This window comes from Phocoena sinus, chromosome 11 (assembly GCF_008692025.1).
Source record: "Phocoena sinus isolate mPhoSin1 chromosome 11, mPhoSin1.pri, whole genome shotgun sequence".
NCBI classification, from domain to species: Eukaryota; Metazoa; Chordata; class Mammalia; order Artiodactyla; family Phocoenidae; genus Phocoena; species Phocoena sinus.
The window spans coordinates 52,617,729-52,636,196 of NC_045773.1; the positions used below are offsets into that span (position 1 = coordinate 52,617,729).

General features: G+C 44.9%; 1 protein-coding gene across 6 annotated transcripts in view; it reads left to right on the plus strand.

The window, feature by feature from the left end:
• OSBPL10 (oxysterol binding protein like 10) overlaps positions 1 to 18,468 on the plus strand; it is a 373,396-nt gene that overhangs the window by 75,436 nt on the left and 279,492 nt on the right. The window contains exons 1-2 of one of the 6 annotated variants that reach the window (XM_032647862.1): positions 7,527 to 7,615; positions 12,182 to 12,389. In XM_032647862.1, coding sequence (XP_032503753.1) covers positions 12,262 to 12,389 — 128 coding nt within the window. In that variant the 5' untranslated portion in view covers positions 7,527 to 7,615; positions 12,182 to 12,261. Of the gene's footprint in view, positions 1 to 7,526; positions 7,616 to 10,283; positions 10,299 to 12,181; positions 12,390 to 13,203; positions 13,499 to 13,666; positions 14,434 to 18,468 lie in introns of those variants that run through there. The other 5 variants (XM_032647863.1, XM_032647860.1, XM_032647865.1 and 2 more) reach the window with 5 other exon arrangements.

Below are 18,468 nucleotides of genomic sequence, written 5' to 3' on the forward strand. Positions count from 1 at the left end.
CCCTCTCCCATCGCCCCTTTTGGCAACCACAAGTCTGTTCTCTATGTCCATGAGTCTGTTTTTGTTTTGTTGATAAGTTCATTTGTGTCGTATTTTAGATTCCACGTGTAAGCGATATCATATGTTGTTTGTCTTTCTCTTTCTGATTTACTTCACTTAGTATGATAATCTCTTGGTTCATGTTTGTTTATTTATTTTTTAAATTCTGCACTCTCTGGAGAGGAGTATGGGATCTCTCTATTTACTGCTTTTTGGTCTTTTGCTTCAGGAAAGTTTGTATTCTTTCTTCAGTAGTTTCAAACTACAGAAATTGACCCGAGTGTTAGGATTAATCCAAAAATAAACTTCAATACATGGCAGTTGCTTGTCTCTGGAATTCCTCTCTTTCCCTTGACTGGGTAGTACAAAGATACATCATAGATTTCCAGTAGAGTGGTCTGTTCTCTTTCTAAACTTTAGGAAAACCAATTCTTAGATCTGTGGATAAAAGCCTTAAGGTCCACGAACCCCCTTTCTTCCTTGGAAATTTATATCTTAAAAAAATTCTTCATATCAGAGCATAGGTTGGCTCATATGTAGAGGTTGAGAAACCCTCCAAGTAAAAGAACCCACAATCATGTCGTTGTTCTCTTGCATGGGAGGGCAGAGAGAAATCACAGTCCTCCCCAGCAGATTGCAGCAAAAAGAATGTTACAATTCTCAGTTAAATTTAAAAGGTTTCCTTGGACAGATGTTTTTCTTTGTAGGAATGCTACATTTTTTTTTTCTCATTTTTATGTCTCTGGAATATTTTGCCTATTTCAGTAATCTGCCAGTCTGGTTATATGGGCTCAGCCACTGGGAAGTTGGCATAACTATTGTGCAGACCACTTAAAACTGAATTGAAGTGGACTCCTGTGAAGAACATTCAGCACGAGACTGGGGCTCCAGCTCTACCACCAGCTCACAGTGTGACCCTGGGGACGTCTCTTCCTCTTTCTGGGTTTCATTTTCCTTTTCAGGAAAATTCTGAGATTGGTTTCATCTTCTCTTTCCAGTCTTTCATAGAGCATTTGTCGGGTGTCGAGTTGGGAAGGGGACATGTCGTGGATGGTCATTAGTGGTGGCTTTGTACCACAGGTACCTTAAGCATTCACTGCACGTGTATTTCACTGCATCTTTGGACGGGGGTTTTCTATGGATTTTTTAAGCTGGGGTATTTGTTTTGTGGTCTTTCAGGAGCCTCAACATTGTTGCAGAACAAATGAATGTCTAGATTGTTTCTTCCTTTAGCAGTAGCACAGCTGACATTCATATTATGCTTTTAGTTTATAAAGAATTTTCACATTTGGTGTCTCATTTAGACTCAGACACTCACTGAAATGTAAACGGAGGATAGTTATAGAAAAGACACTGGCATTCCTTCCTAAAAGGTCTGAGTAGGGCTTCCCTGGTAGCACAGTGGTTAAGAATCCACCTGCCAATGCAGGGGACACGGGTTCGATCCCTGGTCCAGGAAGATCCTACATGCCGCGGAGCAACTAAGCCCATGCGCCACAACTACTGAGCCTGCACTCTAGAGCCCACAAGCCACAACTACTGAGCCCCTGCGCCTAGAGCCCGTGCTCTGCAACAGAGAAGCCACCGCAATGAGAAGCCCATGCACCGCAACGAAGAGTAGCCCCCACTAGCCGCATCTAGAGAAAGCCTGCATGCAGCAAAGAAGACCCAGTGTAGCCATAAATAAATTAATTAATTAATTAATTAATTAATTAAAAGGTCTGAGTAATATCAATCAATCAGTAAATAAAAAGGTCTGAGTAATATCACCTGGGAAACCTAAAGATTTGAGCAGGTGATGATAAGAATGCAGGTAGGCAGACATTTATCCATCCTTCCTTCCATGCATCCATGCATGCATCCATCCGTCCTTGCATCTATTCGTCCTTCTGTTCCCTGACATAGGGAACCCATTCCCTAACATGAAGGTAACCTGGCACTTGACCTCATATATCTTTTTTCCTTCTTTTTAAAAATTTGTTTAAAATTTTTATATTTAATAAAATTCACTCTTTTTTGGTGGACAGTCTATGAGTTTTGACAAGTGGACAGAGTCCTTATAACCACGGCCATAATCCTCCTACAGAGCAGGTCCATCACCCCAACCCACTACAAAAAATCCTCTCCAGCTGACTCTGTAGTCAGACCCTGGCTTCACCCTTACCTCTCGGCAACCACGGATCTGTTCCTTGTCCCTGTACTTTTGCCTTTTCCAGAGTGTCCTATAAATGGGATCACATAGTATGTGCTTCAGTCTGGCTTCTTTTTCTTAGCATAATGCATTCAAGATTTACTTGTGCTGTTGCAGGGATCAACAGTTTGCTCTCTCTTATTGCTGAGTAGTTGTCCGTTGTATGAATGTATGTTTTGTTTTGTTTTCAGTTCATTCCCCAGTTGAGGGATACTTGGGTTGTTTCCACATTTTGATGATTATGAATAAAGCAGCAATAAACATTCTTCTAGAGGTTTTATTGTGAACATAGACTTTTGTTACATTTAGATAAACATCCAAAGTGGGATAACGGGGTTGTATTTGTTGTTGCTGTCGTTGTTGTTGTTCTTTCACTTGTATTTATTTTTAATTGGGGTAACATAGATTTATAACATTATATAAGTTTCATGTGTGCAACATTATATTTCTACTTCTGTATACCCTACAATGTGCTCACATCCAAAAATTTGGTTTCCATCCCGTCTACCCATTTCACCCTCCCTCCCGGCCCCTCCTCCTGTGGTAGCTACTACTCTGTTCTCTGTATCTTTGTGTTTGTTTTTGTTTGGTTTGTTCATTTATTTTGTTTTGTTTGTTTGTTTTTTATCAATATTTTTATTGAAGTATAGTTTATTTACAATGTTGTGTTAATTTCTGCTTACAGCAAAGTGATTCAGTTATACATATATATATATATGAACATTCTTCTTTAAAATAATCGTTTCCGTTATGGTTTATCATAGGATATTGTATATAGTTCTCTGTGCTATACAGTAGGACCTTGTTGTTTGCTTGTTAGTTTTTTATATTCCACATGTTGATGAAAATAACCAATAAACAATCTATAAAAGGAATAGAAAAGAGTTTTATTTGAGCCAAACTGAGGACTATAGCCCTGAAGACAGACGCTGCACAGTTTTATGTCTTGTCAGAACAAAGAACATCAAACAAGTCAGGGAAACATTCCTTCAAGGTTTCAAAAAATAGATCAGCACGTACACAGCAAGTCAGCGTGGCCTTGGCACCTGAGAAAGGAGTCTTATTGCCAGAGGAGGACCAACATTGGTGTCCCACCAAGGGAGGCATTTAATCTTTATTTTTAACATGGACATTCTTGACTTCTGGTCAATGTGCCCTTTTCCTTAATAATTAAAGGAGATGTACAATGTATGTTTGATAAGCCACAAACAGGCTGTTTTAGCATGAAATTCAAGTGCATTCATGTATAAGCCAGAATAACTTCTTATATCTCCATATGTGAAAATTTCTTTTACTACACATATGAGTGAAATCATAGTCTTTGTCTTTCTCTGTCTTATTCACTTGGTAAGTGTATGTTTAACTTTAGAAAAAACTGCCAAAAAGTTTCCCAAAGTGGCCGTCCTAGTTTGCATTCTCACCAGCAATGTATAAGCGTTCCAGTTACTCTAAGTCTTCACTAGCATGTGGTATCATTAGTTTTTTGTGGGGTGTGTGTGTTTGTGTGTGTGTGTGTGTGTGTGTTTAGCCATACCAATAGGTAGGTAGTATATCATTGTAGTTTTAATTTGTATTTCCCCAATGACTAAAGATGTTGAGCATCTCTTCATGTACTTATTTGTCATCTGTATATCACATTTGATGATTATTTAAAACTTTCACCATTAAAAAAATAATGTTGTTTATTTTCTTAGTTCTACATTTTTAGAGTTCTTTACATATTCTGGGGACAAGTCCTTTGTCAGGTATGTGACTTGTAAATATTTTCCTCAGCCTGTGGCTTGTCTTTTCATTCTCTTGTCAGTGTCTTTGCAGAGCAAAAATTTTTTAATTTTGATAATGTCAAATTTTCAATTTTTTAACAATATATTATGCTTTTGTTGTAGTGTCTGAGAACTATTTCCCTCATCCAAGTTCATAAAGCTTTCTCCTATGTTTTCTTCCTAAAGTTTAAGAGTTTTATCTCCCACATCTTGGTTTATGATTCATTTTGAGTTAATTTTTGTATAAGGTGTAGGTAAGGTTCGTATTTTTTTTTGCATATGAATGTCCAGTTGTTCTAGCATCATTTGTTGAAAAAATCACCCATGTAGGCTCAATGTAATCACAAGAATTCTTGTAAGAGGGACACAGGAGGGTCAGAATCGGAAGGAAATGAAATGATAGAAGCAGAAGTTGGGGTGATGCCATTGCTGGAGGGGCCATGAGGGGCCAAGGGATGCAGGTGTCCCTAGAAGCTGGAGAAGGCAGGAAACTGTCTCTCCCCTAGAGCCTTCAGAAAAAATACTGTACTGCCTGCTAATACTTTGATTATAGCCTGTAAGACCCATTTTTGAATTTCTGACTGCCAGAACTGTAAGATAATAAATTATAATAAATTTGTATTGTTTTAAGCCACCAAGTTTATGGTACTAGTTTACAGCAGAAACAGGAAACTAATACAGAGAGCTCCATTGAATTGTGTTTGCACTTCTATCAAAAGTCAATTGGCTATTCTGTAGAACTATTTCTAGATTTTCTATTCTGTTCCATTTTTCTATGTGTCTATGCTTTTGCCAGTACCACATTGATATATCATTTTTATTTTAACCTGCCCTGAGTTATTTTATTTTCCCTGCTTCATATCCTCAGGATATGAAAATTTGGTCAAGGGTAGTGAAAAGGAAACAAAGAGATAAAAATTAAAAATGACAACTTTCAAGGTATCCATCTGTATTAGTTAATTACTGCTGAGTAAAAAATTATCCCAAATTTAGTGGCTTAAAACAGAAACACTGTCTCACAGCTTCTGAAGGTTGGGAATCTGGAAGCAGCTTAGCTGGGTGGTTCTGCCTCAGGGTCTCTCATGAGGTTGCAGCCAAGCTGTCTGTCAGGGCTGCACTCATCCTGAGGCTTGACTGGGGTGGACCTGCTTCCAAGGTCACTCATGTGGCGGTCAGCTGGCCTCTGAAAACCTGCTTCCAAGATGACTCACATAGTGGCTGGCATGCTTTAATTCCTCTCTGTAGGCTGCCTGGGTGTCCTTATGACATGGCAGCTGACTTCCCTAGTGTGAATGATGAGAGACAGAAACAGAAAGAACATTCACCTAAGACAGAAACCATTGTCTTTTTATAACATAACCTCAGACATGATGTCTCATTACTTCTGCCAATGTTCTCTTCACTAGAAGTGGGTCACCAAGTCTATTCCACACTCAAGGGGAGAGGAATTAAGCTCCACCTCTTGAGAAAGTATCACAGAATTTGTAGACATATCTTTGAAACCACTATAGTCTGGCCACAAATTATTTATATCCCTCCCACATGCAAAGCACAGTAGTCCACTCAAGGGCCACTAAGAGTCTCCTCCCATCACTGCACCAGCTTGAAGTCAGAATCACGTCCTCTAAGCTGAGTCCAGGAGAGGAGAGGATGCTCAGGGGTAGCTATTTAAGATCAGCTCCTTGAGTTCATTCCTGCAACCTGTGAAACTGAAGAAAGGCTGTCTGCCCCCTCCCCCCGTCAACAGACAGTGGTCAACAGACACAGACACAGGATAGCCGCTCTGATATTCCTGTTCAAAAAGGGGGAAACGGGAAGCAGGAAGGAATCAGTAGTCCACGGTGATTCTAAAATCCAGTCAACAAGTTGTAATCCTCTTTCGAGTCCCTTGATTGCATCTCAAGACCTGGGAGTAATTCTCCCGTGGTCCTTGACTCCCTCTCCAAACCCTTGGTTTTGCCTCCCAGTCAAACTTCCCTCTTCACAAGAGGTACTCTGTTTTCCTAACCCCAGTTCATAAAGATTTCTCCTATGCTTTCTTTTAAAAGTGAATATTTTTCTTTCACCTTTTAGTTTTTGATTCCTTTTGAGGTCTTTTTTTTTTTTTTTTTTTTTGCGGTACGCGGGCCTCTCACTGCTGTGGCCCCTCCCGTCGCGGAGCACAGGCTCCGGACGCGCAGGCTCAGTGGCCACGGCTCACGGGCCCAGCCACTCTGCGGCATGTGGGATCTTCCTGGACCGGGGCACGAACCCGTGTCCCCTCATCGGCAGGCGGACTCTCAACCACTGCACCACCAGGGAAGCCCTTGAGGTCATTTTTGAATAAAGTGTGAAGTATGGATTTTTTACTTTTTTGCATATAAATGTCCAATTGTTCCAGCACTGTTTTTTTGTGGGTTTTTTTTTGGTTGTTGTTGTCTTTAAAGAAACTTTATTTTCCAACCACATTTTGTCCATTTTCTGTCTAAGAGTCTGTGGAAGAACAGCTTCCGTGTGTTCCTGCTGCAAGGAATTTGAAAATGTCTTCCTTGTTCATGTGCAGGACCTCAAGGGCTCTGGATATTGTGGAGTTTTCCCTTAAGTTACCATGGGAACCCAGAACACTACCGTGTTGACCCCTCCCTGGGTATCTTGGAAAGTCAGCACCTTTGTTGAAATGTGGCAGAAGTGACCCTGCGCCAGTCCCTAGACAAGGCTTCAAGAGGCTTTGCATGCCTTTGGTTCTTTCTGGAACCCTCTCAGTGCCCTGAGAACAAGCTGAGGTGAGGGTCCAGGAGGATGAGAGATCCTGGTGAGGAGGAAGAGCCCAGCTGTCCCAGCCAAGGCCAACCTAGACCATTCAGCCATCGCTCAAACATGCGAGGAGACCCAGACAGGATCAGCAGAGTGAAAACTGATTCACACTTTCTGGGAGAATTTTGTAATACATGAGCCATGTTTTTTGTTTTTGCGGCACGCGGGCCTCTCACCGCTGTGGCCTCTCTCGTTGCGGAGCACAGGCTCCGGACGCGCAGGCTCAGCGGCCATGGCTCATGGGCCCAGCCGCTCCGCGGCACGTGGGATCTTCCCGGACCGGGGCATGAACCCGTGTCCCCTGCATCAGTAGGCGGACCCTCAACCACTGTGCCACCAGGGAAGCCCTGAACCTGTTTTTGAATAAGATAATCTGTAACTATATTTCTGCATAGAAAAATGTCTGGAAGAACATACACATAACTTATTAACAGTGGTTTCCTCTGGGGAGGTGTTACAAATATATTTCACTTTCTATTGTACACTGTATCTTTGTGTATATGAATCTTTACAAATGATCATCCATTTAAATAAATTAATCATCAAAACATGACATAATTTCCATTTTGGAAAAATGTCAATATAATGTATATATGGCTGTATTGCGAAGTTGCATATGACCATTGCAGTAATTTGATTTTCCTGGATATAACCCTCAGGGCGGTCCTGATGGAGCTGCTAGTTCACAGGGTGATGGGCTGTCCCTACTCCCACTGTGGTGTTTCCATCTTCCCAGCGGCCGGTAAAGTTGCGAGTACATACTGCTGCTGAAGTCCAGGCAGTGAATTTGTAAGAACATTGGACTTGGCGTCAGAAGACCTGAGTTCAGGTTTAGTATTGGCTTCTCCTTTCTGAGTTTCTGTTTCTTCCCCAGTAAAACTGCACTTCATTCATCAAACAGTAAACATTTATTGAGGATTATGGCGTGCAGGCCCTGTGGCTGGATGCTAGGGGCCCAAGCTCCTGCCCTGCTTCTCTCCCAGTGGTGATGGGAGAATCAATTCCTACATGAACAAAAGTGTAACAAGAAATGGAATTCCAGGCACTGAGCTGTACTTTCAGTGGTTTCATTAGAAGAAGACTGAATCCATTATGAAGCAAGTGGAACAGTTTAGTGGTAAAGAACTCAGGCTCACTAGCCAAACTGCCTGAGTTTAAAATCTAGCTCCAGCAGGGTTTGGCGGGGAGGCTGCTTTTTTTTTTTAAGTGGTTTAAGCCAGATATTATAAATATATTTAATTAAGAAAAATTTTTTTGGCTGCACTGTGTGGCATGTGGGATCTTAGTTCCCTGACCAGGGATCGAACCCATGCCCCCTGCATTGAAAGCATAGAGTCTTAACTACTGGACCGCCAGGGAAGCTCCTTAAAATTTTTTTTATTTAAAAAAATTTTTATTGAAATATAGTTGATTTACAATGTTGTGTTAGTTTCAGGTGTACAGCAAAGTGATTCGGTTATACATATATGTGTATGTATATACATATATTTCTTTTTTAGATCCTTTTCCATTATACAGGGGATGTTGCTTAACTTTTTTTTCTGAAATATAAATTTTTCTTTTTAGTAAATTTATTTATTTATTTTTGGCTGCGTTGGGTCTTCGTTGCTGCGCGGGCTTTCTCTAGTTGCAGCGAGAAGGGGCTCCTCTTCGTTGAGGTGCGCGGGCTTCTCACTGTGGTGGCTTTGCTTCGTTGCAGAGCACAGGCTCTAGGCACACGGGCTTCAGTAGTTGTGGCACGCGGGCTCAGTAGTTGTGGCTCGCGGGCTCTAGAGCACAGGCTCAGTAGTTGCGGCGCACGGGCTTCGTTGCTCCACGGCATGTGGGATCTTCCCGGACCAGGGCTCGAACCTGTGTCCCCTGCACTGGCAGGAGGATTCTTAACCACTGCGCCATCAGGGAAGCCCTAAAATAAATTTCTATTTTTCCTTGTAGAACAAGAATAAAATTTTTTACATCTTGCCCTATTTTTGCTGAACATTTCTTTGATTCAGTTTTTCTCCACCTGTAAAATAGGAACAGGAACAGTACACAGCTCATGTGGTTGTTGTAAAGATTAAACGAGTTACTATGTATAAAACACTTGGCACAGTGCCTGGCACATAGTAAGTGCTCAATAAATATTAGCTATGATTGTTATTATTTGGGATGGAGAACACATTAGATCAGTTGTTTCTAACACAAATGTGACCAAGTTGAAACAGAGGGTGATCTGCTTGTGACAAACTTCTCTCCACTTGTGGCTTCATGTATGGCATCTGGCCAACCATGTCAGTGACTAATTACTTTTTCTAAAATTTATTTTGGGACTTCCCTGGTGGTTAAGAATCTGCGTGCCAATGCAGGGGACGGGTGTTCGAGCCCTGGTCTGGGAAGATCCCAGATGCCGCAGAGCAATTAAGCCCGTGCACCACAACTACTGAGCCTGTGCTCTAGAGCCCGCGAGCCACAACTACTGAGCCTGCGTGCCACAACTACTGAAGCCCACGTGCCTAGAGCCTGTGCTCTGCAACAAGGGAAGCCACTGCAATGAGAAGCCTGCACACCGCAACAAAGAGTAGCCCTCACTCGCCGCAACTAGAGAAAGCCTGCGCGCAGCAAAGACCCAATGCAGCCCAAAATGTAAATAAATAAATAAAAATAAATGAAATGCTGTGAATTCAGAACACAAAGATAAAAAAAATTATTTTATTGAAGTATAGTTGATTTACAATGTTGTGTTAATTTCTAGTACTATTTACTCTTGCTGGTCCATGAACATCCTCTTAAGACTTTATGTGCCATTGACAAGAATGACAGTCCCAGCTAGAAGAGGGGGTTCCGGAAACAGTTACTGGAAACTCCAGACCAGCTCTCTGGGTCCATGTGGAGAAACTGTGGTAGTCAGCTCCCTACTCGGGGTGACTGTTTCTGCCCATTATTTGAAGAGGTGTGGTGTGTTTGTTCTTTTGTTCCAATTATGTATGGCTTCCACTCACAAAGTCTTCACGTGGTCCAAGAGGGCTGTTAGATTTTCAGTCATTCTACTTACACTTGTATTTTTCTTAATGATTTATGCAATCTGGGTGAGTTAAGGAAATAAGTCCTTGTTCTGGGCATGTATGTTTTACAAATATTTTTGCCATTTATTATGTCTTTTGTTCTCAAATTGTTTTTCCAACATGAAGAGAATTCTGCAGATATCTTTTCTTCACTTGCTATTCTACAGTGGGTCAAGGAAAGCTTTCTAGAAAAAGTGACTTTAAATTTAAAACTCCAGTGATCCAGCAATCCCACTCCTGGGCATATTTCTGGAGAAAACTCTAATTCGAAAAGATACATGCACCCCAATGTTCACAGCAGCACTATTTACAATAGCCAAGACCTGGAAGCAACCTAAATGTCCATTAACAGATGAATGGATGAAGATGTGGTACAGATATACCATGGAATATTACTCAGCCATAAAAAGAATAAAATAATGCCATTTGCAGCAACATTGATGGACCTAGAGATTATTATTACTAAGTGAGGTAAGTCAGACAGAGAAAGACAAACATCGTATGATATCACTTATATGTGGAATCTAAAATATGATACAAATGAACCTATTTATGAAACAGAAACAGACTCACAGACATAAAAAACTTATGGCTACCAAAGGGGAAAGGGGGTGGGGGAGGGATAAATTAGGAGTTTGGGATTAGCAGATACAAACTACTATATATAAAATAGGTAGGGCTTCCCTGGTGGCGCAGTGGTTGCGAGTCCGCCTGCCGATGCAGGGGACACGGGTTCGTGCCCCAGTCCGGGAAGATCCCACATGCCGCGGAGCGGCTGGGCCCGTGAGCCATGGCCGCTGAGCCTGCGCGTCCGGAGCCTGTGCTCCGCAACGGGAGAGGCCACAACGGTGAGAGGCCCGCGTACCACAAAAAACAAAACAGTACCACACACAAAAAAAAAAAACAAAGCAAAATAGGTAAACAACAAGGTCTTATTGTATAGCACAGGGAACTATATTCAATATCCTGTAATAAACCATAATGGAAAAGAATAAGTATATATATATATAAAACTGAATCACTTTGCTGTACACCTGAAACTAACACAACATTGTAAATTGACTATACTTCATTTAAAAAAACAAACAACAACAACAACAAAAAACCCAATTCCATGGGTGAGAAGCACAAGCCTGGTGAAGAGGCGGGGAAGAGTGGGGACACGTGTGCTCCTCTCTCTGTCATGGTCTTGCCTCTTCTTGAATCACATCTGCTCCATGCACCTCTTGCTACTGACTTGCCTCTTTGGCCATTTCTGATCCCACACAGCTGGCTTGCTCTCACTCCACCCTGGCTTCTATGGTCCGAATATTTGTCAACCACAGTTTCTGAGAAACTCCCTCAATCATGTTCTACATAAGTGTATTTGACATAAATTACTACCATGACTGGGATGCAGGAAAATTAGAGTTATGATATCTCATTTGTTTTTTTTTTGTGACTTGATCAAATTACTCACTTTCCCTATAAAATTCCTACACTGTCTGCAGCAGAGTCATTAAAGCATTATATGAAGTAATACAAGGCCACAATGCATTGGAAAAAATTTTTTTCTTCTTCTTTTTGGCAAAGGGTTTTGAATCCTTTATCAATATCCACCCAATTCCTATGTTGAAATCCTAATGCCCAATGTGATGGTATTAGGAGGTGGGGCCTTTGAGAAGTGCTTAGTTCATGAGGGTGGGGTTAGTGCTCTTATAAAAGAGACCCCACAGAGCTCCCAAGACCCTTCTGCCACATGAGGACACAGTGAGAAGTCTGAGGCTTGGAAGAGGGTTCTCACCAGAACCTGAACATGCCGGCACCATGATCTTGGACTTCCAGCCTCCAGATTTGTGAGAGAGAAATTTTTGTTGCTTACAGGCTCCCAGTCTGTGGTATTTTGTTACAGCAGGCTGAACAGACTAGGACTCTGACCTTGACTAGTCCTTTCAGTGTAGCCCCTCCCCCTTCAACTAGACTATCTCAAGGGTCTCAATTTTTTAGTCCAAGGTGAGAATTTCCTGGGCTTGCTCATCCAGTCACAGGTGGGCTGGGTAGGTGGTAGAGGTTCGATAATATGAAATAAGATGATGGCACCTCCCCACTTTTAGCCGGACCTGCAGGTGGCAGGCCCCCACGAGGGGTGCTGTGTGGGCATATAATGACTGACGGTTATTGTTCAGTATGTGCCCACCTCCCAGTCCTCATGCCAATGAAGGGCTTCAAGATCACTCACACACTTACCAGCTGGCTCAAGGAAAGTTATGCTGTGGGACAAAATGGTTCCTAAAATCTCAGCGGCAAAGATTTTGTGCATGTGGCATGGCCAACGCTAACTGGCTTCAGCTCTGTCACACGTCTTCTCACTCCAGGACCCAAGCTGAAGGACAGCCCTGATCTGAGACATGCTGCTCACCTGGCAGAAGGAAGAGAAAGATGGTGGAACCGTGTGATGAATCTTAGACTTATGTTTGGACATAGCATCTATTATATCTGTTCACAGTCCACTGGCCAAAAGAATTCCATGGCCGGGCCTGAGGGTCATGTGGAGGGAGAACAGTCCTCCCAGGGGAAGAGGCGGTAAGTATTTTGAACAAATAAACATTCTCACATAGTTCATCCCAGCCAGTAGTATCATCAGTCCCATTTTGCAGGTGAGAAAACTAAGGCTAAAAGAGGTAACGTGATCAAGGTCATAGATTAGAACTCAGCTCTGTCTGGCTTCAAAGTTGGTCTTTTCTACCATGCAGTCTCTTGAGAATTTTTCTCTTTTTACACTGTGTGGGAACTTGGGATTGTAATTTATTCAGGGCACAACCAACTCTCATCAGCTCCAGAAGCTTCTCCATGAAAATTTCTAGAGCTAACCCACCTTTGAAAGCTTCCTGGAAGGATATGGAGCTAGAAAGGAGTCGGGCTGGGGGAACTGTCCCCATGAAAGCCGACTCTATTTCATTTAGTAATTTTTTAACTGTTGAATTATTTATCTGCTTTATGGGTTTGTAGATGGGGATCATCTATCAATATTTGTTTTTGTTTTCTTGTGTGTGTTGGGGAGAGTGTGAGATCCTCAAAGCTATTTTCCAGGTAATTTTGGAAACTTCCAGATTGCACCGGATATTTATATGCACAAAAATGATGAGTGCAGTGGAGAAAGTGTAACCCATCTACTTCTGCGGAAGAGCAAAAACAGCTTTAGATTTAGAAACCCAGCTGCAGCTCCGTGTACCTTGGGGCGGGTGGTGGTGGTGGTGGTGGTGGTGGAGGTGGGGGTGGGGAGCAGAAGTTACAGCCAATAGAATACTTCGTTCTGTTTGTAAGTATCTGTGATTTCTCCTGCCTTAAGTGCAGTCTTACCCATTTCGGAGCCTCTGGTTCCCAGGTGCTTCGTGCTGTCTGATAACACCAGGTAGGGTTGGATTTGCCAGGTTTACGTGTGTCCATCAGGGTGGGGATTAGGGTGAAGTCAGTGCGGCGCCTAGGACGCTCAATTTAAGGAGGCACTCGCAGGAACCCGAGTTCTCTTGCCTCCGGTCCCGGCCCTGGTGTCCACTGTGCCATAACTCCGCTGGCTGAAAATGCCCCGGGAACGCTCTCTGCCCTCCCCTCCCAGACGCACAGGAGAGCCCGGAGAACCTCCCTGCCCTGTTTCTTGGCTCGGCCAGTGAGGTCGATGTCCAGGTGACCGTGTACGTGTGTCCGGGCCAGGCTCAGTGCGGAAGACGGAGAAGAGTGTGCGCGTGAGCCGGCGTTAGGCCGGGCGGGTCCATATCCGGGTGGACCCGGTGGGTGGGACCGCCCCTCCCTCCAGGTCCCGAGGTGGGTGGGGGTGGGGGAGTGACGCGCGGAGATTCCCTTTCGCACCTTCCCATCCGAGAGGGGGCGGCAGGGTGTGGATTCCGGGCGTGCCCACCCTGCGCATTGGCGCTGGGAGCGCCCCGAGCCCTGGGCCTGAGCGGCCGCGGGGACTGGAAAGCAAAGGAGGAGGAACCGGAGGAGGGCTTGCCGAACCGGCCACCCGCTCCGAACTTGCCGGGGAAACTAGTGCGGAGGGAGGGGCCGGGGCCCGGGCCGCGGCCGGAGGAGGGGCGGCCGCAGCTGCATCCAGCCCCGTTGGCTTCCTTCCCAGCTCTTCTTTGCCTCCTCCTCCTCTTCCTCCTGTATGAGTCAGGCGTTTCCCGGGGATTTGGAGCAGCCACGCGCGGCCCGGGTGCCCGGAGCTGTAGCCGCCGCCGCGCCAGGAGCTCCAGCGCCGGGGTCGCCACCGCTGCGGGCACCCGCGTCCCAGGCGCGCGCGAACCATGGAGAGGGCGGCCCAGGGCGCAGACGGCGGCGGGGGCAGCAACAGCAGCAGCCGCAGCAGCAGCCGCGCCACCTCGGCGGGCTCCTCGCCCTCCTGCTCCCTAGCGGGCCGGGGGGTCTCCGGTCGGTCGGCGGCCGCCGGGCTGGGCGGCGGGGGCAGCCGCAGTAGCCCGGGCTCGGTGGCCGCTAGCCCGTGCGGGGGAAGCGGCCGGCGGAGGGAGCCGGCGCTCGAGGGCGTGCTCAGCAAATACACCAACCTCCTCCAGGGCTGGCAGAACAGGTAACGCGCCGGCCGCCCGCCCCTCCCTGCGCGCCGCTTGTTGTGAGTGTGAGTGTGTGCGCGCGCGATCGGGCCGCCGGCAAGCCGGGGCCGCCTCGGCACCCGGGCCCTTCCCAGGTCCCCGCTCCCCTCAGCGCGCCGCCACCGCACCCCGGGACCGCATCGCAGTGGCGGGGAGGGAGGGAGAGCCCTGGCTCCTGCTGGGACTGGAGCGGCGGGTGGGCGAGCGCGCTGGTCCCCGGGCCCTGACTGCTAGCGGTTTCCCGTACTCCTGGAGAATGGCTGAGGACGGGAGGCAGAGGGGGCGTGCTTGACGCCTGGATGAAAGAGCTATTACATCTGGTCCCATCACAGCAATTCTCCCCACATCATAGTTCATTTAAAACTTTGTCGTTTAAAGGCACCACCACCACCAGAAACCAGCCACTTATCCTCGGCGGCTTCCGGCGCGCATGCTAGCCCCCTGCCCAGTTGGTGGCCGGGAACCTCCAATCTCTGCGACGGAAGTTTAGGTTTTTTTTGTTTTTTGTTTTCCTTTGACACTCTCTCCCCTTTCGAAATGGCAGGTCGCTATTTAAATTATTATTATTATTTTCCCCTTTTAGGTGTTTTTTGAAGTTCCCTGCTCACTCTACCCTCACAGTTGGGAAGCCTAGTTATGGACACGTGGAAGGATGGGTGTCAAGGGAAGGGGTCGTGGTGCTGTGTGGACTGAGTAGTGAGAATAGTGAGGAACACTTGAAAGGAGCAGATGGGGTACTGCAGCTGACATTTTTAAACTTTGTTTTTCAAAAGCAAGTCAAAGGAAAATACATATCCATGCAAGGAGAATGGGGCGTTTTGGAGAGGTTGTTGATGAGATCTTGTGTCTGGTCCTTAATAGCCCTTGGATGTTAGGACTTGGGGTTCTTAAGGATGCTTGTGAGAGTTGAATCACCCCTGGGAACTCTTGCTTCTCTCTGCTGGTTAGTAGAGTACTTGGTCCTCTCTCCCTTTGTAAGTTTCAGATTGTTTACTGCTGAAGCAGCAGGCAGTTATTTACATGAAACACAACTAAGAGGAAGATGGAAGGTTCCATCCTACCTATGGAACCTGAGTTGATATTATAGACAGAGAGCTTTCACGGGGGTTTTCTTGGAGATCTGCTACTGTGTTAGTGGAAGTTGCACCTTAACTTTTGAATCCTTTTATTTCTTAAAATAGCCCCAGTGTCTGCTCTTGGCTCTCCCTTTTCCCCTTTAATTCTTGGAGAGCCGAAAGGATGGGTCGAGTGCTGAGAGGGGACAGATGAGAGGACTGAATCTGATTTCAGTTCCTGGTAATTGTGTTGTTAATGGCACCTCACCATGCCTTGCTGGTGATAGCATTTGGTTTGTGTGTTGGACAGTCACCTTTAATGTTTTTTTTTCCCAAGTAGCTTATGAGGCCAACAGAGCTTTTACCCTGGATTACTGTTATTTCACTTGGGGATGGCATTTTACCTGCAATGTATATTAAAGGATTTGTTCTTTGGAGTGGATTTAGAGGGAATTGGAGTTACTCATGCTTTTGTGTATCTAAATCTACTGCAGTATTTAGGTTGAAGGCCAGATTGAGAAGAGGCAAAATTTATAATAATGATAATAATAATAAAAACAACAACAACACGTACTTGATTGCAGGCTACACAGGTGAAATGTACTGTGTGTGCTGCTGAGGTCTCATCTTTATTGAGTTTGTTTACTGTGGTTTATAGCTGCCTGCCAATGTTTGTTCTCATAGTAGATGCACCGGTTTTGAAGTCTACCACTGACTCCAAAAGCATTGTCTCTTTCTAATGGTTAATGTCTCAGTGTCAGGTTTTGTTTCCCACATCTGTGGCCAAGGGTCCATTTAGTGATCCAGAGAAAATCTGTGATGGCTGTGACTGCATACTTTCTTCTCAAGGGGTCTTATAAAGGAAGATCTGGATTAGTGAAAAGGAAGGAGGAGGAGGACAAAGACAGAAACTTTGAGAATATATTCATTTGTCCATTTAATCATTCAGAGGCACCATTCCAGCTACTCTGGAGCTACTCCAGTGTTTAAAACACATGGGCATCTTCTCATCAAGTAGTGGAGGGGTCGCAGGATTCAGAAGTGGAAGGAGCCCACCCTTCCCCAGTCCAGGGAATTGCTTTGGTGCAAGTAGGTGGGCTGGGTCAAGCTCCCTGCATTTGGGGGCCTCATGGTGTGTTCCTTTGCAGTTCTTTTCAAATTGCCTGCAGTTAATGAGAAATCTCCAGCCTCGAAGTCCTTGGTGAGTGTTCCTAGGCTGCCACGCTGTTGATAACATCCTCCACCGGCTCCTAGGGCTTCACACCAGTCACCCCCTAGTCACCACTTTACTCTGGTGTCTGCTTGCACGTCCTCAAGTTGCTGTAAAGCTTATATTTTACCATTCAGTGTCATATTCTGCCTTATTTGTAGCACTCTCATTCTCATCCCCGTGTCCTGAGGAAGGTGGTGGGGCCAGAACACAAAATAAATGACATAAACAGAGGTGACAGGAGGGAAAACTACACAGGTGGGACACGCCCAGGAGAGCATGTCCAGGACACTTGGCTCTCTCATTGGCTGAGAAAGTGTGAGGTAATCAGAGCCGGGGCAAGTGGGGAGGGGAGGGGAGGGAATACCCATTAAGGAGTTTCTATAATCCATTATTATAGTTCTTTAAAGAAAATATTTCAGACATTACAGCATGGTAGAGATTTGTAAGATGGCATTAAAGAGTAAATGCCTCTAAACAAATGAATACAATTTCAGAAAGAGGTAGGTGTGGTCCAGTGGTTAGGACTCTGTGATTCCACTGCGGGGGAGCCTGAGTTCAATCCCAGTTTGGGGAACTAGAATCCCACAAGCTGCACGGCCAAAAAAAAAAAAAAAAAAGGAACCAGCTTCTGATTCTTTTTCAGTTGATTGGTGGGGTTGTGAGAACTCAGTAAAACACTGAAAAGCAAATCTTGAATAGGATAAGGAAGATGAGTATTGGCAAAAGAAAACCTCAGGCCACCAATGGACATTTATTTGGAAAGTTAGAGCAGTGTCCTCACGTCAGCATTTAGCACACCGGTTACCTTGGGCCAGTTCCCTAATTGCGCTGGGCTTTCGTTTTCCCATCTGTTAAATGTCGAAGATGGTGTTACCCCTATGCTTCTCATTAGTTCAGTGTGGGGATTAAATGAAGACACCGGTGTATAAGGGGCTGAGAATAGTTCAGGATCCTGAGAAGTGGGAGCTCTTATTAGATCTTCAATTTGCCCCATGGTAAATGGACCCTTTCTGGTCCATAAAATTCTTGGTCTGTTTTTTGAATGCTGGAATGACTCTGGGACTCCATTAACGTAATTATCCTAGAGTTCTTTGAGAGGAGAGAGATCATTTAAAACTTGGAACTAGACATTTACATCTCTGTGGTAAGTGACTTACTCCCTCTTCCAGCCTCTAATCCCCATCTCCCTTCCTTGCTTTTCCCCCTAAACACTTAACCGCCAGCTGACATGCTCCGTATTTTACTCTTTTGTCTTTCTGCACTAGGTGTTAGCTCCCTGAGGACAGAGAATAATTTCGCCTGTCTTGTTCACTGCTATATTGCCAGTGCCTAGAACAGCGTGTGGCATATAATAAAGGTTCAGCAAGTATTATTGAATGAGTAAGCAAAGGAATGCATGACAGAGAAGAAATCAAACCAGGACTTAGTTCTGTTTTGGCCAGTGTTTGCTACTGTTATAATTCTTAGTTCTCTACCTGCTCATAGCCTTGTCCTTGAGTTAGTATGTTTATCATTTGCCCTGCTGTCTGCGACCAGCAGTCTTTGTCTTCTGGGTCAGCAGGCATGCCCACCCTGACTTCAGACCCACCACAACCCACCCAGGGTAGACCTTTAGGGACTAGATTTCCAGGGCTTGCTTTTGTCTTGATCTGCGTTAACATACTTTGAGAAGGTAGTGTTTAGCCTCCAGCTGTGATTTCCCAGGATTTTGGGGCCACCTGGCCCATTTAGCAAAGCCAGTAGGGGCATATATTAACTTTAAAAATCGTACTGCATTAAAATGAATG